The 26,386-nt window shown below is 39.1% G+C and overlaps 1 protein-coding gene across 3 annotated transcripts in view; it reads left to right on the forward strand.

The window, feature by feature from the left end:
• znf574 (zinc finger protein 574) overlaps positions 1–26,386 on the forward strand; it is a 47,041-nt gene that overhangs the window by 7,266 nt on the left and 13,389 nt on the right. For all 3 annotated transcript variants that reach the window (XM_062063898.1, XM_062063899.1, XM_062063896.1), the window contains 6 exons: positions 6,860–7,020; positions 16,876–17,956; positions 18,037–18,251; positions 18,336–18,515; positions 19,840–19,934; positions 23,897–23,991. In XM_062063898.1, coding sequence (XP_061919882.1) covers positions 6,865–7,020; positions 16,876–17,956; positions 18,037–18,251; positions 18,336–18,515; positions 19,840–19,934; positions 23,897–23,991 — 1,822 coding nt within the window. In that variant the 5' untranslated portion in view covers positions 6,860–6,864. The remainder of the gene's footprint in view (positions 1–6,859; positions 7,021–16,875; positions 17,957–18,036; positions 18,252–18,335; positions 18,516–19,839; positions 19,935–23,896; positions 23,992–26,386) is intronic.

The raw sequence follows: 26,386 nt of genomic DNA on the forward strand, positions 1-26,386 counted from the left end.
GAATCAATTTAATTGGACCCCGACTTAAACAAGTTGAAAAACTTATTCGGGTGTTACCATTTAGTGGTCAATTGTACGGAATATGTACTTGACTGTGCAACCTACTAATAAAAGTCTCAATCAATCAATCAATTATAAATACACCTTGTACACAACATAAACACTGTTCAATTATATACACAGTAAAGACATGTGAAATGTCCTTGTACACGTGTTAGTTAAACCTTTGTACCAATTATATACTAAATACAAACAATTATACTTCCATTATTATTTATATCCCACATTTAGTTTGTAATTAACATTGATCATAGTATTAACTACTGTGTTGATTCAAGAGTGATATATTTTTCCAAGACATTGGTCTTAAAGTGTTTTTTAAATGTGTGAATGGAACTGGAACATTTTAAGGAATCATCCAAGCTGTTCCACAGATGAACCCCCCTGACAGAAACACATCTACTTTTTGTGGTTTAATGGATACAATGAAACACAATTAAGCATATAAAGTCAACTTGTTTTTGTACTCTCCTGGTACTTTACGTATTATTTTGATATTATTTGTATTTCTTAAGACACATTTTTGCTACAGTGAGTTTTTTTTTTACTGTTATTTAAATTTTTGCTGTGAGTAAATAAAAGCATTCATTGTGAGCAAAACCTAAAAGAGTAAAGCTTTTACCAAAGGCAACGATCATAAATTAGGCTTTCAGCACATACACAACATTGACATCTTAATTACATTTTGATAAAGACGGGGAAAAACACACATACTCGTAAACGGTGCATGCAACAGAAAGAGTAGGCACCAAACATGACTGTAGACACAAAGTTAAATTACGAAATGTAACCTTACCCGAGCAACAACAATGCATATTTATCCGGGAGAGTATTGATACCAATGTCCTTGATCCAGCTACACAAAGAAGTTGTCGACCTCCATGCTTTTCCAAGTTTTCATTTGTTTTGTCATGTAGAATGGCATATGAAGCTCACAGTACTTTGATATGTTTGGAACTGCACGACAAATAATCCTTTATCACTCTACAAATCTTTTTCTTTTATAAATTATCGGGATCTATTACATCGCCCTTAGATTTTTTGCTTATATCTGCTTTTTGCAGGAAGATATAGGCCCCTTTTGTACTCAGTGTGCGCACTGCTCGCTGTACAACAGCCATCTTGCTTGACTGGTTTTCACTTGAGGTAAGAAATCTCTTGTCGGAATATGAGCAATTAAGTACAATTTTTACCACTTGGTCTCTTGATTATACGTCGTTAGTGGTGGCTATGGTGCACACTGCACCGTTGTGCCCAATAGATTATTTTTACTTGGCCATGTAAAGATGATTGTAACTTTTGAAAAATTGAAACATGAGTAAAGGCTTAAAGCATTTGTGGAATCCTGAAAAGTGGAATGTGAAGCATCCTAAAGCTAAAGCAGGGCCCATGTTAAGTTCATTGTGGTGTTGTTACACTGATGCAACTGCTGATCTCTATGGTAAACACTTGAAGGTCTAGATGACTGTTGAATATGCACAACACCATAATAAAAAGATGTCGCAACAAATCTGAAACAGCTACAGCTTGTTCAGAACGCTGCTGCTAGAGTTCTAACAAAGACCAAAAAATGTGAGCACATTACACCAATTCTTAAATCCTTACATTGGCTCCCTGTACATCAGAGAATTGATTTCAAAATCCTCCTGCTCACAGTATATTACTGATATGCTCCCACTATATAAGCCCTCTAGATCACTAAGATCTTCTGAGACCAATCTGTTAGCGGTTCCAAGAGTAAACTCAAATCAAGGGAGAGCATCATTCAGTCACTATGCAACAAATAGCTGGAATAAACTTCCTGAAGATGTCAGACTTTCCCCAACTCTGACTACTTTTAAAACTAGACTGAAGACTTTTATGTTCACCTTAGCTTTCAGCTAAATCTTTTAATCTTTTAACTTTTAACGTCTGCACTGTTTTTATTTTTATTGTCTGCATTTTAATTTTGCTTTTATTTTATTTCATTTCACTTTGTTGTCTGTGAAGCACTTTGAGTCTGCCTTGTGTATGAAAAGCGCTATACAAATAAAGTTGCCTTGCCTTGCCTTGATAACACAGACTGGAAAATCACAACAACAAAGAATGGACATGTGTATGCACGAACGTTGTCCCGATACCAATATTTTGGTCACGGTACCAAAATTATTTTGATACTTTTCTGTGCTTTTTGATGCTTTTCGAAATAAAGGCAACCACAAATTTTTTTTATTATTGGCTTTATTTTAACAAACAATCTTAGGGTACATTAAACATATGTTTCTTATTGCAAGTTTGTCCTTAAATAAAATAGTGAACGTACAAGACAACTTGTCTTTTAGTAGTAAGTAAGCAAGCAAAGGCTCCTAATTTAGTCTGCTGACATGTGCACTAATATATTATATTCATAGTCATTTTCTGTTCTGTTATTTTGTCAAAAAATTGTTGTCCTCTGATGTTGATGCTGCGGAGTCACGTGCACAACACCCATGTTGGGCTGGGCGATATGGCTAAAACTGTATCACGATATACGTTTTTATATTGGTTGATATTGATAATTATTTTTTATGACATTGAAAATATGGACGATATTGATAATTATTTTTTATGACATTGAAAATATGGACAAGGACAAAAATATTAAATGTGAACATTTTTATTTGAAATGTAATGTACAGTTCGAGCATTTTAGTCACATTTGCGAATTAAGAGAGAGAGAGAGACTTACAGAGACTTCCTTTTATTGTCATTCAAATTTGAGCTTTGCAGTACAGATAAGAACAACATTTTGTTGCATTAGCTCATGGTAGTGCAGGATAAAAGAGCAATAACGTGCAGATATAAATAAATAGATTACTGTACTGTAAATTAGGTTGTGCTAGTTTTGGGAAAAAATTTAGCACTTGTACGAATACAGATTTTAACACTTTCATCGTATTTTGCTCCCAAAATAACTCCAACCAAAATTGATCAAGGAAGAGTAACATTTTCGCATTTCTGTACAGCATGTTTGAAATAAACTTAAACCATAACCAAATGGACAAGTGATTGACACGGAAGTGTCACTCTGTGCGCGCTGCACAGCCGTGTCCCCCCGTCCTCCTCCTCCATGCTCAGTAGCTCACACACGTCTGAAACTCAGAATAAACAAAGTCTTAGTTTGGAGGAACTGGTCAGTAAAAGACAAGGTTTTTTTCACCACCTTAAAACTTAACTGCACTGCGCGCTAGCAACCTACGAGGATTAGTTATTAGTTACTGAACAAAAATATAAACGCAACACTTTTAATTTTGCTCCCGTTTTTCATGAGTTGAACTCACAAAGATGTAAACCTTTTACTATATAGACAAAATACTTATTCTTCTCAAATACTGTTCCCAAATCTGTGTTAGTGAACATTTCTTCTTCGCCAAGATAATCCATCCCACCTCACAGATGTGGCATACCAAGCTGCTGATTAAACAGCATGATTATTGCTTTGGCTGCCCACAATAAAAGGCCACTTGGAAATGTGCAGTTTTGCTTTATTGGGAATATTCTAAAAGTAATTTTCAGAGCACAGCCTCTCACACAGCATCATGAAGCAGTTGGCAGGTTGGTGTTCCTGGCTAACATATTTGTGTGTATGTCCTACAATAATGTTTAACTATAAAACGCCATAAAAAAAGTAAATTATTTTCATGTTGCTGCTGACGTTTAAACATGACCTCTAAAACCAGGGCACTCTTTCACATGTTGTTCTTTTGTGTTTTTGTTAGCTGAAGAATTGAGCATATGTAAATGTTTTAGTTTTTTTAAAATAAGATTGGATATTTGACTTTTCATGTATTATTTTCAAGGCTTTTTCTTGTTTCTTATCTCCAAACACCACTAAAGTTGGATACTATTATACAAAACCTACTTTTCTTACTTGCCCATGAGTCCTGAACATTTAAAATCAAGGCATGGTGGAGATATTTAGTTACTTCAACGGATATTTCCGTGTATGGGTTAGGAATAGTTCATGGGCCAAACTATCGGGATATGAGTTTTGATTCATATCGCCCAGCCCTACGCTTGTGTTAACGACAGTGCTAGCACAGTTTAGGGATGTTCTCTGTGTGTCATTGAGTGTTGAAGGAGGCCTTTTGATGTCATTGTGTTAATATGTATGAGTGCTGTTGCGTCTGACCAGTCTTCCTCTCAGGGAATTAACGTCACTGGTCAATCCCAAATTCTTTCAGATGACATACTACTGTATGTCATCTGAAAGAATTGCAGAGTAAGAAGGACCATCAAGACAGAATAAGAATATTATGAAGTTTGACTAAAGCTTTTGGAGACCAGTCTTACAGTGCGCTAATACCAGCATCTAGAAGAGGTCTGAAAGCCAAACTGAAAGAGACAACTTATTGAATACGAAAACAGCCCCCACCTTGCCCAGAAAGGAATACAGCCTCATTGTTCTAATACACCTTTAAGACAAAGCACAGAGTTTACATGCGGACATAAGATACAAGCATAAAGAGTACACATGGGAAAATATTAGCTGCTTTAAACATGACTATGAATAAAGAAAGAACTCTTAAAAATATATGACTTTTCCACAGTGACGGCGTGGCGAAGTTGGTAGAGTGGCCGTGCCAGCAATCGGAGGGTTGCTGGTTACTGGGGTTCAATCCCCACCTTCTACCATCCTAGTCACGTCCGTTGTGTCCTTTGGCAAGACACTTCACCCTTGCTCCTGATGGCTGCTGGTTAGCGCCCGCCATCAGTGTGTGAATGTGTGTGAGAATGTGGAAATACTGTCAAAGCGCTTTGAGTACCTTGAAGGTAGAAAAGCGCTATACAAGTATAACCCATTTATCATTTATTTATGTGCACATTCAGTGCTGATAATGAAATTGTGATATTCGAGACATTTCATATTGCTACTAAATATTTTCTGTGCTACAAAAAATGTTCTGCGCCTCTAATTGCTTTTATTTAGTAGCATCGGTGCTACTAGTGAAAAAACTAATAGTACAGTCCTGCGCTTCCTCTGAAAAAAATCACTTCAGCTATCGAGACAGAAAGGAAATAATAATAACCTAATTAGGTTAGCCGATAAATGTGTTAAAATGTAATATCGGAAATTATTGGTATCGGTTTTTTATTATCTGTATCGTTTTTTTTTTTTTTATTTTTTTTTTTATTAAATCAACATAAAAAACACAAGATACACTTACAATTAGTGCACCAACCCAAAAAACCTCCCTCCCCCCATTTCTTTCTGTTATCAATATTCTGGTTCCTACATTATATATCAATATATATCAATACAGTCTGCAAGGGATACAGTCCGTAAGCACACATGATTGTGCGTGCTGCTGGTCCACTAATAGTACTAACCTTTAACAGTTAATTTTACTCATTTTCATTAATTACTAGTTTCTATGTAACTGTTTTTATATTGTTTTACTTTCTTTTTTATTCAAGAAAATGTTTTTAATTTAGTTATCTTATTTTATAATTTTTTTAAAAAAGTACCTTATCTTCACCATACATTGTTGTCCAAATTAGGCATAATAAGGTGTTAATTCCACGACTGTATATATCGGTTGATATCGGTATCGGTTGTCATCGGTATCTGTAATTAAAGAGTTGGACAATATCGGAATATCGGATATCGGCAAAAAGCCATTATCGGACATCCCTAAACCTAATTAAATTAAGGTGTCAAAATAAGGAATACTTAAAAAATGCTTAAAAAAATGTTCAAAGTATGAAAATATAAACATAGAGAAAGAACAATTTTTTGCAGGTTTAGTTCCAGAAAGTTACATGGTTTGTGTAACATTTAATTTGGTCAGTTATTTTTAATTAAATATGGAAATACATGTATGTTATGCAGTAATTATTATTTAAATATCATTGGGCCAAATTATAATTTTAAAGAAGCACATTTGTTATATTTTTGTATTTATTTTCTCTATGCAGTCCTGCACTTAAGTTCCTACCTGTCGTTTCCGTACCTCCGAACAGGGAACGGACGAGGGTTGAAAAGAAAAGATGAGCACGGCGAAGGACTTTGTCATAGTCACTAGACTAGTCACTGCTTGGTGACATCCATAGTCAGAATCTGTCTCTTGTCATGCTCATCTCAATGAGAAGGCATCACTTTCAATTTAACAGGTAATGGCAGCTTTAACAATTAGAGGATGAAATTGAAGCGGATCAAAAACACGACATTTATTCACAGTTATAGCATGCTGTGGGTTAAAAATGTTCAGCATATTGCTCCTATTTTCTCCGTTTTGTCGAAATAGCAACCTTGCAATAGTTGCAATTAGCGCTGTTGAAATCTTTTTTCATAAAATGCAGCCAAACTTTGGAGGGTTTTTGCTGCCTGGGCGCAGTGACGCCTGCAGAAATCGTTAAGGGAATCGTTGAAAAAGTGTGAAATAAGATCCGCTTTGAACACAAAGTCTTTTGTTCTGAAAATAAACCAGATAATTTATTTTGTGTTTGTGCATACATTCATGTCCCACACAAGCAGATTTTAGCTAAATTGATTAGCCTTGCAAATATAGAAGGTAGCGCAGGGATGCGGTACGGCACCGAGAGTTACGTTGATGGTGGGAACTGACACATTGACGAGAATGGAAACGGAAAGAGTCTGCCGCCACGGCGCCGCTGTTCCGCAGCCGTCTCGCATCCAGCGGAAATTCAGAACCACGTTAAGACGCATCATTACTTGCCATCTTTGTTTTGTTGCTGCTTCCACCAGATTGTTTTTTTTTATTGCTGCATTGCTTAAATAAGTGTACATGTGTTTGATTGAATATTTCTAATTCCATAGGAGCCATGGAGACATCGTCGGTGTACATGTGCTTCCCCTGCTACAAGGAGTTCAACACTTTGGAGGAAGTGCTCAAGCACCAGTTGACATGCACGGCAGAGGAAGACCAGACAGACGCGTCTGGAATCACCCCTGTTATTGTTCCGGTGCTCCAAACGCAGGTAAATACTGTATTTGTACAGGCAAACATAGTGTGTCCTCGTATGCAGGTTTTCCCCCAGATTGGCAGTATACTTGTGGGGGCATGGCTAGGGGCGCGGCCAATATGATGTCATATAATTTGAATAACTGTTGATGATGCATTTATTTTCTTTAAAAGGGCTAAACAAAATGTAAACATATATTTAAAAACAAATATGTGCTTATTAGTTATTAGTATTAACATATATGAATGGTAAATGGGTTATACTTAAAGGCCTACTGAAATGATTTTTTTTTATTTAAACGGGAATAGCAGATCCATTCTATGTGTCATACTTGATCATTTCGCGATATTGCCATATTTTTGCTGAAAGGATTTAGTAGAGAAAATCGACGATAAAGTTTGCAACTTTTGCTCGCTGATAAAAAAAAAGCCTTGCCTGTACCGGAAGTAGCGTGACGTCACAGGAGCTAGTATTCCTCACAATTCCCCGTTGTTTACAATGGAGCGAGAGAGATTCGGACCGAGAAAGTGATGATTACCCCATTAATTTGAGCGAGGATGAAAGATTCGTAGATGAGGAACGTTACAGTGAATGACTTGAGAGGCAGTGATGGACGTATCTTTTTTCGCTCTGACCGTAACTTAGGTACAAGCTGGCTCATTGGATTCCACACTCTCCTTTTTCTATTGTAGATCACAGATTTGTATTTTAAACCACCTCGGATACTATATCCTCTTGAAAATGAGAGTCGAGAACGCGAAATGGACATTCAGTGCCTTTTATCTCCACGACAATACATCGGCGAAATGCTACGAGCTAACGTGATAGCATCTTGCTTTAACTGCATATAGAAACAAAAGAAATAAACCCCTGACTGGAAGTATAGATAGAAAATCAACAATACTATTAAACCGTGGACATGTAAATACACGGTTAATGCTTTCCAGGCTGGCGAAGGTTAACAATGCTGTGCTAACGACGCCATTGAATCTAACTTAGCAACCGGACTGCACAGAGCTATGCTAAAAACATTAGCTCTCCACCTACGCCAGCCAGCCCTCATTTGCTCATCAACACCCGTGCTCACCTGCGTTCCAGCGATCGGCAGAAGGACGAAGGACTTCACCCGATGCGTTTGGCGGCCCGGAGACGTAGGAAGTCAAGGTGAAGTCGGCGGCTAGTGCGGCTAGTGCGGCTAGCGCTCCAACAAAGTCCTCCTGGTTGTGTTGCTGTAGTCCGCTGCTAATACACTGATCCCACCTACAACTGTCTTCTTTGCAGCCTTCATTGTTCCTTAAAAAAATTGCAAAAGATGTCCAGAATGCTGTGGAATTATGAAATGAAAACAGAGCTTTTTGTATAGGATTCTACGGGGTACCATAACTTCCGTTACTCGGACTTCGTCACGCGCATACGTCATCATACCGCGATGTTTCAGCCGGATATTTCCCGGGAATTTTAAAATGTCACTTTATAAGTTAACCCGGCCGTATTGGCATGTGTTGCAATCTTAAGATTTCATCATTGATATATAAACTATCAGACTGCGTGGTCGGTAGTAGTGGCTTTCAGTAGGCCTTTAATATAGCGCTTTTCTACCTTTAAGGTACTCAAAGCGCTTTAACACTATTTCCATGTTCATCCCTTCACACACACGTTCATATTTTTGTAATGCATGTAGAAGCTGGAGTACCCGGAGAAAATCCACACACGCCCGGCGAGCACATGCTAATAACTCCACAAAGAAATATGAAAACCGAGATTCGAAGACGCACATAATAATGTCAAAATTAGAGTCCATTTCGCAGGCTTCGATTCCCGCTTCCGCCATCTTAGTCACAGTTTTTATGTCCTTGGGCAAGACACTTTACCCACCTGCTCCCAGCGCCACCCACACTGCTTTAAATGTAGCTTAAAGATGTAGATAATGGGTTTCACTATCCCTCCATCCATCCATTTTCTACTGCTTGTCCTGTTCGGGGTCGCGGGGGTGCTGGAGCCTATCTCAGCTGCATTCGGGCGGAAGGCGTGGTACACCCTGGACAAGTCACCACCTCATCGCAGGGCCAACACAGATAAAGCGCTTTGAGTCACTAGAGAAAAGCGCTATATAAATGTAATTCACTTCACTTCATTGTTCTCTCCTCACTTTTGCCGAGTGCCAAGTCTGTTGCAGGGATGATCAAGTGTGCAACCAGCTGTAGAGTTTATGCTGACACGCGATTCAGATGCATGTTTTTCAAAGTAAAGCGTAGAGCAGGGGTGCCCATTACGTCGATCACAAGCTACCGGTCGATCGCGGAGGGTGTCAGTCGATCGCCAGCAGGCATTAAATAAATAGTCCGAAAAATTTGCGATCATCAATCTTCACTATGACGTCACTTTCATCACTTGATTGACATTCGCGGCACCCAAGGATCTTGTGAGATGACGCTGGCTGCTACCAGCTCAGTTTGAAGGACAAAACGACGGACAGGAAGACGAGAAACACTTTTTATTTCAACAGACTCTCGTGCCGCACATGCCATTAAAAGCCTAAAGACCGACCGCACAGTTCCTACCTTCACAATAAAAGTGCTGCTCCATTCTTAATGAGCTAACAAAATAAGAGTCTCAGAAAGTTCACGCACACAAGCCAGCAAGCTACGGAACGGAGTTTGCAGGCAATGTATTTCTTGTAAAGTGTATAAAAACGAGTATGGAAGCTGGACAAATAAGATGCCAAAAACCAACCACTTTTATGTGGTATTAGACAGAAAGGAGGACTTTTTTCACCGCCACAATGTAAATTCGAAAATGTAAAATGTGCTGCGCTACTGTGAATCCTGTCTGATTCCAATCAATGCAAGTCATCAGAATAAGGCAATACACCAACTTATATTCTTGTCTTCATGGAAGAAAGGAATCTACATGTTATGGTTATGATTTGAGTTTATTTAATTACAACATGATACATGTGTTCAACATGCTTGTATTTTTAGTAAACACCTTTAACATGTTAACAAAAAAAGTCTGTTTTATAAAAAAAATTAAAAAAAATTATGGTGTGATGGCTTTTATTATGCTGTGGTTCAGCGCCACAATCAATTACATGTAGAGTAAACCCTGCTATGGTGTCAGATTCCACTCCAATTGGCTATTGTGACATAAAGGTCTCAGTTGCAACAATTGGAATATACAATGGCACCTCAGAAACTGGTTTATAAAAAGAACCGAAATGACATTTATTCGCCCTTTCACTCTCACACAAGGAAAAAAGAAGTTAACAGCTATTTAATAAAATGGAACCTTTCGATGAAGCTCGTGACAGAAACATCACAAATACTGAGAGAGAGGAAGGTAAGGCACTTTTTTAACATCCTCATCTGTCATAGGTACTGCCACAGATTGGCAGTACCTATAATTCTGTGGCGGTGCGGGTGTGGACTGGTGCAGTGTCAATATGATGGCATTGTATAATTTGCATAATTGGCTATGAGGAGAGAAGGAACGATATAAACATTTCATATCACTGCTATCTTGACCAAAATTATTACGGTTATCATTATTACCGCGTTGTTGATGAATGTGCTCAAAAAGTACTGTACTTATACACACACTGAAATCTTGTGACCAATATTTTTTAATAACTAAAATAAAAAGACACATTGTTAAAAAAACAACTATTTTGCATGTTTTGTGTTTCTTATGCTTCATTGTTGGTGTTTAAGTTTCAGTATTTTATCTGTTTCAAACATTGATTTGTACTTTAGCACTTCAATATGTAGTTGAATGAAAAGTGCTTAGCAAATAAAATCTATTATTATATATTATTTCTGGCGTAGCTTTGGGGCGTCCTACTCTGTTCAGCGGTCCTTGAACACACTGTAAAAACACCTCTGTCTCTTATTTCTCTGAGTCTAAATCTTTAAGCTACATTTAAACCAGTGTGGCTGGCACTCGGAGCTGGTGGCTAAAGTGTCTTGCCCAACGACACAACGGCAGTGACTAGAATGGCAGAAGCGGTAAATGAACCTGAAACCCTCAAGTTGCTGGCACAGCTGCTCTACCAACCGAGCCACCCCACCCCATCTACTTGAGCTCCGGTTAATATGCTGTTTCTTCCAACAGACTAAACGTTAGATTACTCGATTACTAAAATAGCTGCAGCCCAAGTGTATATGTGAGATCCAAACATTTGCACTATAACAGTGTTATAGAAAAAAATGTATTAATAATTTCCTAACTTCACAACATGATTTTATCAAACCAAAATATTGTGCTACAATCCATATTTTCGAGTCTTTAATCTTTAAAAAAAAAACTACATAAAGTCAGATGCACCTCCCGACCTATTTATACAGTCCTGTGCCATTCAATAAAAATAAATACTTCAATGACACACCACATTATAACTGCATGTACAATACAACCCTAAATTTTGATAATTAGGTCTAACAAATAAATATACATTATATCCTGAATTAGAGGAATGCATATACATTGTGAAAAGGGTGTTGCTATGTATTTTATTGTGCTTTTTTTTCATGTGAGTGTGAGCTTTAATGCCCTGCAAAAAAAATTCTGAAAAACAATTTACGCATAGTCAAAACAGTGCGTAGGAATACCCAACCTTTTCCGGATAGAATGCTTCTATAAAAAACGTTCGCGGCGAAAGTTGCTTAATTATTTTACTGCCGCTAACACAACTTTTTTTGTGCGCAACTTTTATAGATGAGGCCTCTGGAATCTCGCATGACATAATACCTTTTTTTTTTTTAGCAGTCATCATTTCTGGTGATTGATGACGTAAGGCGCCAGTGCTCTTGATACTGTGCATATGCACTCGTGTGCTGGTATGACAATAAAGCTCCTCGAAAAACTAAAATCTGTAATGACAACCGTTACCCGCAGCTGAGCACTAAACACAACGCTGTTTGCGGCAATTTGGGGCTGCATGATGTGCTCTTTTGTGCAGAAAATTGATTAGCACAGCAGGAACGCGAGGGGCTGAACTGTTTTCCACACAGAGTACAGATTGTTACTCTGCTGCTGACTGTTTTGTTGCACAGCATCTCATGTGCACTGTCAATGCTGGACATGTTGAAATATTGCAGAAAACACAGAGTACAAAATGAGTTAGTCAATTACTCACCGCTTTCAAGTCACTGTCAGGTAATTTCCTCCAAAGGCGGAATCACCAGGAGGAGATCTACTGTTAGTTAGTCCTGCACAGGACTTACTCATGCACAAGTTTAACAATGTGACCCTTCCTGCTGCCAGTTATTAATGCCACCTGCAAATTTTACTGTTGAAATCAACCGAACGGCTCAAAGTAATCCACAATTCAGGGAAGTTGTACTGCCTACAATAAACTTGTTAGTGGTAATCATTTTGGCTCTTCAATTACAACATTGGTTCTGTTGCTGCTGTGTTGTAAAGTAAACTTAATAATACTTCTTAATAGGGCTGGGCGATATGGACGGAAAGTATATCTCGATATATTTTGACTTAAACTTGATATTCGATATATATCTCGATATATTTTCCGGTGAAAGTATACATATAAAGATATTCATCTTTGAGCGAGATTCACTGAAATTGAACTCGATGACAACTGTACTGTAAACAGTCAGTGTGGCACTTTTATTAACCCAGTTAGTCAAGATGGGTATTAACAGGTATTTAAGTAGCACAGAATTACATAACATAAATAAAATACAAAAATAGCTGTGCAAACATAGCTGTGCAAATATTACAAAATGTATCAAACTCAGATAAAAAATTAATTTGCAGGCAGGCACTTTTTAATTCCCAGTCGACGATGTAATGGACTGTCACACACGTACGGTTCTGGTAAGCGCCAAGTCAATCAATCAATCAAAGTTTACTTATATAGCTCTAAATCACGAGTGTCTCAAAGGGCTGCACAAACCACAACAACATCCTCTGCTCAGATCCCACATCAGGGCAAGGAAAAACTCAACTCAATGGGATGACAATGAGAAACCTTGGAGGGGACCGCAGATGTGGGGACCCCCTCGGCGACCGGTGCAATGGACGTCGAGTAGATCTAGCATAATAGTGTGAGAGTCCAGTCCATAGTGGGGCCAGCAGGAGATCATCTTGAGTGGAGATAGGTCAGCAGCGCAGAGACGTCCCCAACTGATGCACAGATGAGTGGTCCACCCTGGGTCCCGACTTTGGACAGCTAGCGCGTCATCTGTGGTCACCGAATCTCTGATTCTCTGATTTCTTTTCTGCTCAGCAGCATTTATCGGCCGATAATATCGGCAGGCCGATATTATCGGCCGATAAATGCGTTAAAATGTAATATCGGAAATTATCGGTATCGTTTTTTTTATTATCTGTATCGTTTTTTTGTTTTTGTTTTTGTTTTTTTTGTTTTTTTATTAAATCAACATAAAAAAACACAAGATACACTTACAATTAGTGCACCAACCCAAAAAACCTCCCTCCCCCATTTCTTTCTGTTATCAATATTCTGGTTCCTACATTATATATCAATATATATCAATACAGTCTGCAAGGGATACAGTCTGTAAGCACACATGATTGTGCGTGCTGCTTGTCCACTAATAGTACTAACCTTTAACAGTTAATTTTAGTCATTTTCATTAATTACTAGTTTCTATGTAACTGTTTTTATATTGTTTTACTTTCTTTTTTATTCAAGAAAATGTTTCTAATTTAGTTATCTTATTTTTTATTTTTTTTTTAAAAGTACCTTATCTTCACCATACATGGTTGTCCAAATTAGGCATAATAATGTGTTAATTCCACGACTGCATATATCGGTTATCGGTATCGGTTGATATCGGTATCGGTAATTAAAGAGTTGGACAATATCGGAATATCAGATATCAGCAAAAAGCCATTATCGGACATCCCTAATCATTAGTCATTTTTGCAAAAAGTAAGTAAGTGAAGTAAGTGACTTGACTTAATTGTGTGGCCATGATCTTCCTCACTTCGGCTTACATTTTTGGCAGCATTTCTCGTGCGAAATATGGCAACTCCAGAACAGTTTTGATTTAGGCTATTTTCTTAACTCATATCTTGTTTAAAAATATATTGATATATCTTACAAAGTCAATATATCGCCCAGCCCTACTTCTTAATAAATGTCTGTGGTCAAAAAGAGCTACCACCTTTCCAATGTATTATGCACTCCAAAACATTATTAAAGTACAAGACATTATTTTGAGTTTTTTTAAACAACAGTCAGACTCTCGTCAGTTATTTCCTACTTCCAATTAAGGTGATGTCCTTTTTGTGGTTTTGGTAAATAAACGCTCCGGCCAAAATGGCAGCATTAATATTGATAAGTGATCATTTAGTGGAAAAAATTACTTGGGTGAGACTTTCTCATTCCTTAGAGGTTCCATCATGTGAGAGTGACCTGGCCAAGTAAGGCATTAAAACAGTATTACATCAATAAATCCAAACCCAAATGGTTAAATCCTCTCTTCTGCATTAAAAAAATAATATGATAGCATACTGGTATGACTTTGCAGAACTTGCCAAGGAAGCCATCACATTAATAATACTGATGCTGAGCGATCACAAAGCCAAATCTATCCTTCCTTCAGAAATGTTAAATGTTTTTTCTCAATCGGATTTCTAAGCGCAGTTTTTCTTATTATCAGGCTGCAATGGCTGCTTGATCTCAGTTTGCAGAAAGGATCTCATATCGGCAAGATGGCAATCGATGTGAAGATTTGGAGCAGACGAGAAAGGCGTGTAATGAGGTCACAAAGCAGACTGAAGCCCAAGCTGCTGCTTCACCTGCGTGCTATCTGTGGAGGCCATCTGACTCACCAGAATGGTCCCTGTGCACCAGTAATGAACTCTACAGCCCTTGATTGTGCTTCCATATTTTATATCTCCTCAGCCTAGATTTGACAAATTTTACATCGCATCAACTCGGACATTGGTGTTAATTGAGTGCTGCAGCGTTGATTGAAAGGTGCATAAAGCTAACTTGTTGAGTGTCAGCGTCTTGTGACAACTCAGGCGAGACCCTCGGGATTGAAAGCAGCAAGTCATGGGTCCTCGTTTAGGAGTGGGCGGGCGGTTGTCTCGAGGCCGAGCTTGTGCCCACACTCCTTTAACTCAAAGCTTCTAACACTTGTCTATAAAGCACAGTGACACAGCCGACAGACTGATTGCATTCCGCGGTAAGACGAGCGTGAGAAATCCGTCCGCCACTTCTATTCATCCATTTGACGAATCTCTCATCGGCTTCAGGAAACCTGCTAGATTGCCTCTTCTGTGCGTTGACATATTAAGCTGGTTTACTGCAGCCTCACTTCATTTGCGAGGCTGCTATAATTTCTTTGTTTATTAAAAGAGCCGTCGCTACACGCAACAGAGGCTGTAAATGTCATCTGAAGATAAAGAGAACATTTACATTCAGTCTTATTGCATGCAAATGTTTAAATCAAGGGGGCTAAAATTAATTGCAGCAGGGGGCGCCTCAATGTCATGGTAACTGGGTAACTATCTTTATGGTTTATGATACCCATAAGGCATAACACAATACAGTCCATTTTTACACACTTTTGGTACATTTTGCAGTTTTGCAGAGGATAATAAGCTATAAATGCCATTACATCAGCTCTCTTCTATTTAGCATTTGGTGCAGTCCCTAACTTAGGTCGCTGCCTTAAATAAGTCCCATGTCAGCTTTTATTAATTCGCCTATTATGAGTAAAATTAAAATAGTTTTTTGGCTCATGTTTGTGATAACAAATTCATGTCTTCAGAGTTCCTTGTCATTTGTTTATGATCAGTATTTTGCTCCTGATTCATCGCAATTTGATTAAACTTCTTCCAAATTCTCGAAAGAGCAATTTTGAAAGATATAAGGAATTACAAGTGGAAGTGTAATTGTATTGCAACATTCCATCACTGCAAATTTTAATAAGGTATTGTTTTCAAGTGCAAAATAATCGTTTGGCACTGGCACTGTCAGTTTAAAGACACTTAACTGAAAATATGTTTTATATATACTGTGTATATATGCCACGCCCACAAGATTTTAGAATCAAATATATTTTTCCATTTATTAGGACTATAAACCGCAGGTATATACGTTGTGAAATTATTTATTTACACAGAATGATGTACAAAATGTTTTTTTTACCTAAATTGTTTCGAAACTGTCTATCTGTGTTGGCCCTGCGATGAGGTGGCGACTTGTCCAGGGTGTACCCCGCCTTCCGCCCGAATGCAGCTGAGATAGGCTCCAGCACCCCCCGCAACCCCAAAAGGAACAAGCGGTAGAAAATGGATGGATGTTTCGAAACTGCTTGTCAAACAAAACACAAAAGTCATCATCATGAAACCACTTGCTGCGGAAGAAAGCTCTCCAATCAGCTAATCAGACTCGATAACTCCACGGTGACATCTTGGTAAATTTATGAAACTGAAACAATACAAAAATAATGTCATTGTAAGTTAGTAATACTAACAAAGACACTCGCAAATGTGTTAGCATATTATCTAATGCTTATGACGCTAGCATCATTGCATTACTGTACGATAGCGCGTACAAATATGCATGGAAACACTTCTGCAGACATCACACATGGGACGGTTTAGTAGGTAAGAATTGTTTTACTTGAACTGTAAAACTTACAAACGTTGCTCGGAGTGATAAATAAAGAATCCATAGGAGTAGAAACGCTATGAACGGCTGGTTCATAGCACAGTCTAAACAGCAGGGCAATGCAGCACATGCAGTGAGCGAACCCGTCCAAAAGATGGCACCATAGCCCAAACAGTAGTAATTCGAGAAATACTTTCTCAATCAAAAACTCTAATCAACTTTCCACCCCTCCCCTCCAATTCTTTCTTGTTCTCTAGGCACAGCTGACACAGGAGTTCCCACAGATCCAAGTCCAAGTAGAACCGCAGCCCGAAGAGCCTGATAGTCAGTCGATCCAGGGGCTGGTGGTCACCGTGCAACCTGAGGTCAACGAAGAGCATGTGGAAGAGCAGCCCAGAATCCTCTACCAGTGCGGGGACTGCGAGGAGCTCTTTAAGAGCCTGGATCTGTGGCAGAGTCACCGTAAAGAAGGTGCCTGTCAAAAGGTCCTCGCTGAAAGCCAGTCGCCTCCTGAGCCACAGTCTGAGCTCTCACCGAGTGACGTCAGCAACCACGAACCTGAAGAAGCAGAGGGAGTCGGAATAGAAGAGGAACAGCAGCAGGAAGTTGGAGAGAGTCCTTCCACTCAGAATTCTGACCCAATAGCAACTGATGTGACACAGGAAGAGTCTCCCAGGAGGAGAGGGACAGTAAAAAAGCCCAAGCCTGATCCCGTGCTCTTGTGTGTGGACTGTGGCTCCTGCTTCGGCCTTGTGTCCGAACTCGTGGCCCACCGAAAGACACATGGCTTCGAGGAGGCCCTTCACCACTGCACAGTGTGCGGGGAGAGCTTTCTCAATACCACCCTCTTCCTCTACCACCGCAAGCAACACCGGCAGAAAGGCGAAGGTAGCGTGACGGTGGCGATGACCAGATTGGAACATCCCTACGAGCCTAGCAGCGTGACAGACGAGCAGGACCAAAGTGGCGCTCTTTCCACCCTGTCCGCACAGCAAACTGAGTTGTTCCTGTGCATCGAGTGCGGGGCGAACTTCAAAGGCTCGACTGAGTTGGCCACACATCGCAAGGCGAAGCACAATCTGCTCAAGCCGCTCCACAGTTGTTCCTACTGTGAGCAGACCTTCATGAACACCACCCAATACCTGTACCATCGCAGGCAACACCGCGTCATGGAGTGTGGGCCCATAGATGATGTGGACATGAGTGAGGAAATAGCCACCTCTCAGGATGCGCCACAGAGCTCAAAGCAACCACTCTCCGTGCCCGCCACTGCTAACCAGTCGGATGCACCACCGCCTGCTAAGAGAAGCAGGCCAATTTTCCGGATCGTGAGCAAAGGTACAGTGTTTCGACAGGTTGCTTGGGGGAAACAATTGTATGAACACGTTGCAGGAATTTCAATGTTTTTCTGTCTTCAGGAAACAAGGACTCAGGCTCAAAGGAGGAGACGGAGAGTGTAACATTAGCAGCCCCAGACACCGCAAACCTCCCTCCACCAGCAAAGTTGTTGCAGGACTGGTCCCGCACAGCTCTGCCCCACGTGTGCCCGTACTGTGGCAAGACCTTCACCCGACGTGTCTTCCTGCGCACACACGTCTACAGTCACACGGGAGAAAAGCTCTTCACTTGCAAGGTGTCAATTGGAGTCCGGCCCCCACAATTTAATCCTCGCCGCCTCATACAATAGTGACGTTGCGTCTTTCTCGTTGTTGTGCAGGTGTGTTCAAAATCCTTGAGCAACTCGCAGAGCCTGCTGCGTCACACCATGAACCACTTTGGAAACAAGCCCTTCTGCTGCGACGTGTGCGGCAAAAACTTTGCTCAGGCGGCAACCCTGAAGAGGCACCAACTCATTCACACGTCGGAGCAGCCTCGCCGCAAGCGCGGACGCAAACCGGTACCATTCATAAACCACCTCTTATACTCGCCGCAAGCGCGGACGCAAACCGGTACCATTCATAAACCACCTCTTATACAGTACAGACACTAAATATTACTATAAAGGTCTTGTTGTTTATTTCAAATTACGCCTAAGGGGTGTCCTATTTTTTCACATAACTTGTATGTCTGTAAGCTACTCTTGAACCCCTGCACACAAAAACTTGGTGCACCACTTCTGTGTTTTTTCAGAAAAAATATTTTTTAACCCCCAAATTTTACCCCACATGTAAGTTCTTACAAAGATCAATACGCTGTACAAAACATACACGACATTTTAGAGCAGTGGTCACCAACCTTTTTTGAGCCCAAGATCCCTGGCCTCGACCGTGCACCAAGGCAAGTTCTACTGGTGAAGTCCCAAAGATCAACAGCCTAAAGACCCTTGTTCTAGAGCAGTGGTTCTTAACCTTGTTGGAGGTACCGAACCCCACTAGTTTCATATGCGCATTCACCGAACCCTTCTTTAGTGAAAAATAAAATGTTTAGTTTTTTTCAAATTCAAGACAAAATTATGTTTTTTTTACTGGTGCGCAAAATGAACCGTGCATGAACTCACAACAAATTACACACCTGCAAATCAGTGTGACTTCTGCTGTTGCCGTATCCATAATACGCCGATAGGGAGAAGTTTTTATTTACACGCTGAGTCGGGTGTGTCTTGACCTCCGCGGCGCAGGCTCCGCCGAACCTCTGAAGCCGACTCACCGAACCCCTAGGGTTCGATCGAATCCAGGTTAAGAACCACTGTTCTAGAGTGTTAAGTTGAATTGCCACACTTTTTGGTACATATTTTAAGGGGACTGACTGACAAGCACATGGTCTGAAAAATTCCAGCATGTCTTCCAAAGCATTTTGACTAAAACCCATAGGTGGCGCCACAAATGCAATTTGCAGACTATACGTCTTATCGTTTACCATTTAGCATTTGCAAACCAGCTTGGACATTGCTTTTAACCTTGTTTACTTTATCCAATTAGGTTTAAAAGGTCATCTTTTTAATGCAATTAAATGGAATATTAATTTTGTCTATGCAAATGTTCATTTAAGTGTGCAATTTAGCAAGAGGTTGTAAAAGCTTGAGAATTAATATTGGCAGTCTTGAAACCCTGCCGTTAATTTTTTTAAACTCACGAAAGCGATCCAGTAAAGTAGCAGTAACTCTTGATAGATAAGTGGCTCTAGTATTAAAGGATGAGTAATGGGTATTGTGTAAGTGTTTTTAGACATTGCTGTCTTATTTATTTGTTTGTACTTACCTTTGACTGTGTCCTTGCTTGCAGGTGTGTGACATGGACACCGACGGAGGAGATGCTCCCTTCTCCTGCCCCCTTTGCCCTTCACACTTCAACACAGAGGATCAGCTCAACCATCACAAGTAACAAGAACTTGTTCCTACAATTATCATCTTAAGCTTTTATTGGCATTTAAAACAGCTTTTTTGGCTGGACTCTTTTCAGCCTTTTATAGGCTTATAGTCTGTAGTTAAAACATTCAGCCTTAGTAACCCAGTTAAACACCATCTGATTTACTCTTCCTTGCACAGCGCGGGCTGGGATTTAGATAAACGTCCTCTTGCTAGCCAGGAGCTGTAGCAGCTGAGCCGTGTAGCAGGACCTTTAAGCTTTCCAAACACGGCGTGCCCTCGATATCTTTGTGTCCTTGAGTTTCAGACATATGATTGACAGACAGAGGCCAAGTAAATGACGACAACCTGGTACAGGACAGTGAGAACAATGTACAGCGTGTCCGTCTGGGTTTTTTTTATTCTTCTGTTAATTACTTGTGTCAATGGAATGATTCGGTCACCTCTGTAGCCCATATTTAAAGTCTGTAAACATGTTAAATCCCCCCGTATTATGTAAAATTGACATTTAAATGGTGTCCCCACAATACTATATGTCCCTAAAGCAGGTTTATCAAATGTGATGATTTTTCTTCTTCACTTGTTTGCTCTACTATTGATTACAGAGGCGGTGCTATTGACCGCCTCTGACCAGCCCCTAGCTAAATGAGCCATCCCTGTGTGCAGTACATGCCCACTACACTAAATACGAAAATTTTGTAAAAAATAAATAGATAAAATAAAAGGCATTGCTGCACATACTGAAATAAAGCCTACTGTCAGTCAGCCACAGACGTAGGAGCTTTAAGTTTGATCGTTTAGTTTTTCTTCTTCGAATGGGCTATGAGTGTAACAATAGCACTGGAGCTCACATATTACAGCTATGCTAGTTTTGCTAATGTTTGTGTGCGCCTGTCAAACTCCGTAATATTACGTTGTTGTATGTAATATATGGCATCTGTTACATTGGACAAGTGCAGAGTAACACTGTACCGTATATGAAAAAAGTGATTAAGTATAAACCGTGCTTTCGGCACCGCACACTGTCTGAGATAGGCGTGGACAAACACTGCTCATTGAGTTGAGTTGATACATCACAATTTAATTTCTCTATTCAACATGTTCGAAAAGGAGTAGGAAGAAGCAGAGCTTATTTAATCATTAGGATTAAAGTACAGACACACAAAACAGCGTGTTCCCATTTGGGCCTACTAAAAGCACTTTCAAAATTTCAGCATAAAGTCAAAAGTTTTATACTGGAAATTAAAAATTATGGCTCCGTAAATTATCGTATGCACCCCAATTGGCTGCTTAAAAAGGTAAGTTTGACCATGACTTCTTAACCTTTTTGACATATGGGGCCCAATCTTTTCAGTACAGAGGAGGCCGGGGCCCAATCAAATAATAAAGAATTATATACAATATAATTCATAATTTTACTCATGATTTGATTTGTATTCAATAACTATATGTGTTTTACGTACAGTTTAACAAGCCTACACCTTGTCAAATGAAGGGATTAATTAATAAAATATTTATAATTCTAATTAAAAAAATAAATAAATAAAATAATAATAAAAAAAATAAATATATATATATATATATATATATATATATATATATATATATATATATATATATATATATATATATATATATATATATATATATATATATATATATGTATATATATATATATATATGTATATATGTATATGTATATATATATATGTATATATGTATATGTATATATATATATGTATATGTATATATATATATATATATATGTATATGTATATATATATATATATATATATATATATATATATATATATATATGTATATATATATATATATATATATATATATATATATATGTATATATATATATATATATATGTATATATATATATATATATATATATATATATATATATATATATATATATATATATATATATATATATATATATATATATATATATATATATATATATATATATATATATATATAAAACACACACACACACACACACACAGTACAGGCCAAAGGTTTGGACACACCTTCTCATTTCAATGCGTTTTCTTTATTTTCATGACTATTTACATTGTAAATTGTCACTAAAGGCATCAAAACTATGACACCTGTGAAGTGAAAACCAATTCAGGTGACTACCTCTTGAAGCTTATCGAGAGAATGCCAAGAGTGCAAAGCAGTAATCAGAGCAAAGGGTGGCTATTTTGAAGAAACTAGAATATAAAACATGTTTTCAGTTATTGCACCTTTTTTTTTGTTAGGTACATAACTCCACATGTGTTCATTCATAGCTTTGATGCCTTCAGTGACAATCTACAATGTAAATAGTCATGAAATAAAGAAAACGCATTGAATGAGAATGCCGAACAGGCTAATAATTCATGGAACTAATCAAGCTTGGGAAAGAAAAAGGCTCAAGTCATGATGAATCAAACAAGAGTAAATACAAATCAAATTTACTGCAACAAAATGGACTAAGGACTAAATGTTAATTTAAAAAGGCCTTAGTGGCCACATGCGTGGACAGCACCTTTTAGCTCTTATTTCCAAAATTGTGTACACTACTGAATTGGGGTCTTATGGCCGCTTATGTGGACACTTATACTGCCATCTGGTGGTGTCAGAAGAGTATACATACAAAAGGATTTGGGAAAAAAAAGTGTAAAAATAAGAATTAGCATGTCACTAAACATGGAGTACACGTTTGTTACTTATGAACTAAGTACATCATATAAAAAGATGATTCTTAGTTTTTATTCTAATTAGGGTCCAATAAGCCCAAATAGCAAAGAGAAATAAAAAAAAGCATATAAACAAACAGCTTAGGCCTTAAGAGGTTTTAAAAGACTAAGCTAAAAACTGGAAAAAAAACTATGGGGTGATAAAATTGAACCAATTGAGTTGAGTTGAGTTGAGTTAGAGTTTATTTCGAACATAAAAGCATACACACATGATACATCAGAATTTCAAGTTTCATTTTTAAACTTGTTCGAAATTGAGTAGGAAGAAGCAGAGCTTATTTAATCCTACCTCTTTTCTTTTACATAACAGTTTGAAATGATAACAGATCAAATAATAGTTTTTTCTTTAAAAAAAAAAAACCTCTTGAAGTGCAAATGAAAGTACAGTTTTATAATTTGTAAATTCATTGAACTGACTGAGGCATTACTGTCCCAAGTGATGGGAATATGTATTATAAGAGAGCGTCTCACGGTCCACAGGTTTAAAACATATTTTCTTGGGCCACAGCGTCAAGGTTATTAATCACTGGGTAAGATGCCACCAGTTGTAGCCAAGATACTTACGAGCTCAGAAAGTTCCCCTCTCCTACTTGAGACTACACTTGCCAGTACCTGTCACCTCTTGTCACTCGTGGTTGACCAGTGACCCAGCGGATTGTTGTTTATGGGCTCATCTCTTTAAGAAAAGCGCTCAGTGTGTGTGTGTGTGTCGTAATGTTGCTGTAGGCATGTTGTCCCTCTGCTCATTGCAGAATATTTGGTGGTTAGTAGAGATGACCCTAGTGCAAATTGTCATCCTTAAGGCGGCCTCAGGGGCCAGCTGTCTCTGAAATATTGATTTTTTCCCTCCGCCAACCTTTTTAGCAAGAAGCAGACACAACCTGTCCATCTGTGGTAAATATATCATTCTAGCCTGGGAAACTGCAAAAATGGCCAGTTTAAATACTACCTTCCCCACTTGAGTTGATGTATAGTGCAACGTAAAGCAGTGGATAAATGCGGTCTTTGTTTTAGTTTATTGCCGTTCTTTTATCTACCGCCATTAGACACACTGCTAATGTCCCTCGTTTAACAAGAAGCCCAGCCCCTTGCTGATGGGTGCGACTTATTTGTTTAGAGTTTTTAAAAGTGCATTTTAAGGTCATACTGAGACAAATATTGGCTGTTAAATCTTGTCTAATACCGATGTTTTGTTTTTTTTCCCCTCCAAATATTAGACTTCTCCACACCAACCATCCGTTCCCCTGCCCAGAATGCGGAGAAGCGTTCAGCCGCAGGAAGGACCTCGACCTGCACTCGCTAACTCATCAAGGTCAGACTGGGGGGGGGGGGGGGTGGGGGGGGGGGTGTCTCCAACCCTACAGGAACAATTCACCCACACACTTGTATTGTCAGCAGGAACAATGCATCAAGCTGGAAGCTTTGTGTCGCTTGTAAAATCTCCCTTTGTGCGTTTCTTGCGTATAACTCGCATGTGTGTCTATTGTCTTTTGGCAGTCATTTCCTTTTTTCCCTGCAGCCGGCGTAATTCAGTGGGAATAAAGATGAGGGATGAGCGCAATTGTGGAGACATAACGAGAAATCTGTTCCACCGTCCTAATGGAAGACAATCAATTATGATGTTCTTATTAGTACAACTTGCAGTGAATTACTATTGACTAATGCAGAGTCTGCGATAAATACCACTGCCATGCCATGTCTTGTTTATTCCCAAACATCCATGTTATATGTGCATTATTCCCCTGATGCATTAGGTCAATGAATTTCTATTGATCCGCTTCTCAAGTGGAATGGAGGAGGGAGGTAGAGGTAAATGAATTAGGTCATCATGCCGACACTTTGTCTTAATCACAAGGGTGGGGGCCCTCATTAGTAAAGCTTGGAGAGCCCGTGTGCTGCAGAGGGACACCGTCCCTCTGCAGACGATTGGAGGGATTGATCCACTGATCAGCCCAGGGCCATAGGGCGTGCTTGTCCTTATTAAAGGTTTAATTGGTTGGTCCCAGAGGGTGGGGCAGCGGGGATCACCCTTACTGGGTCGGAAAGTACAGATGGTTTGCCGAATCCGACCTGTATACATGCTGATGAATCATCAGTGTCAGCGATTTCCCAGACAGATTGTCGCCATAGCGGGGATGCTGTTTGCTTTGCCCAAGTACCCCCAGGACTGCATGTGGCCTGAGCTGATTCATTGATGGGGAGGAATCAATAGGAAATGCAGAAAATGAATCTGAGCATTACTTTTGTGTCAGAAACCATTTCTCAAACAGAAATTGCTACAGCACAATTAATGTTTCTTTTCATTCAATCCCATCTGCTCGCTGTTTGTCTCAGCAACTGATAAATGTGTTGAGTTGATCCCAGTGACAAATTATTCTGTCTAAATTTGTTTTTTTGTGCCGCACATTGTAAACTCCCACTTTTTCTCATTTCAAAGCTAATGAAGCGGCAAAGTGTCGATGAGCCAACGTGAGCGACCTTTTCTCTCCCAAAACCAATTCGCCGGAGACTCTAATGACGCTAGCATTACTTATTAAATCGAAATGTGTATGCCTGGTGAAAGTTAAGATGAATACTGCAGCTCGAAAGATGGAGTGTAATAACAAGCTTTAATGACTTTAAGCAGGACTTTGATCACTTGAGCTCGATCGTTCGGTATCACTCATGTCTTGCATTTACATAGTCAATTTGATTCAAGTTAGTGTTCATCAAATCTAGGGCTGCAACAACTAATTGATTAAAATCGATTATAAAAAAAGTTGGCGATTAATTTAGTCGTTGGATCTATGCTATGCGCATGCGCTGAGGCTACGGTTTTTTTTATTTTATTTTTATAATAAACCTTTATTTATAAACTGCAACGTTTACAAACAGCCGAGAAACTATTATCAAAATAAGTACAAAAACAGTATAAAACAGCGCCAGGGCGGCGCTGAGGCCACGTCTCATGAGGTGGGGGTTAGCCATGAGGTGGGGGTTAGCCATGAGGTGGGGGTTTCCTTGGCTGGAACATTCGAAAAATGGCGGACGATTACGATAGTTTGTTGCAGCCATGGATGAAGCGATACGGTACGTAACTTTTTAAGTCCATAATCCGGGTACATTGATGCGTTGTGTCTGTCTTTGTGTGTTTTAAATATTTTGTTAACGAGGAGATTTTTATTAGCCAGGCCTCCCTCGCAGACCCGCAGGCGTGAGCACATTACCCCTATACTAGCGTCCCTTCACTGGCTCCCTGTGCGTTACCGAATCAAATTTAAACTCCTACTATTTGTTTTTAAATGTCTGAACAACCTCGCTCCAACATATCTCTCCTATTATCGTGCTCTGTTTGTGTTGTGTTGTGCTTGCTCGTTTCTCTTGTGTTATCTTTTAACCTGCCCAGCACTTTGGCTACCCCTGTGGTACATTTTTAAATGTGCTTTATAAATAAAGTTGATTTGATTTGATTTATAAAAAAAACAAAAACATTTTTTTTTTAACATTTCCCTTGTTTTATTTGGCAAGTTGAAAGAACATGGTGCCAGTCAATGTTTCATGTGTGTGAGCAAACGCAAAAACTCCCTGAGCATTCAGTGGAGCCCACACTGCAAAAAGTCTTTGATTGATTGATTGAGACTTTTATTAGTAGGTTGCACAGTGAAGTACATATTCCGTACAATTGACCACTAAATGGTAACACCCGAATAAGTTTTTCAACTTGTTTA

The sequence above is a fragment of the Entelurus aequoreus genome, linkage group LG11 (assembly GCF_033978785.1).
Source record: "Entelurus aequoreus isolate RoL-2023_Sb linkage group LG11, RoL_Eaeq_v1.1, whole genome shotgun sequence".
NCBI lineage: Eukaryota > Metazoa > Chordata > Actinopteri > Syngnathiformes > Syngnathidae > Entelurus > Entelurus aequoreus.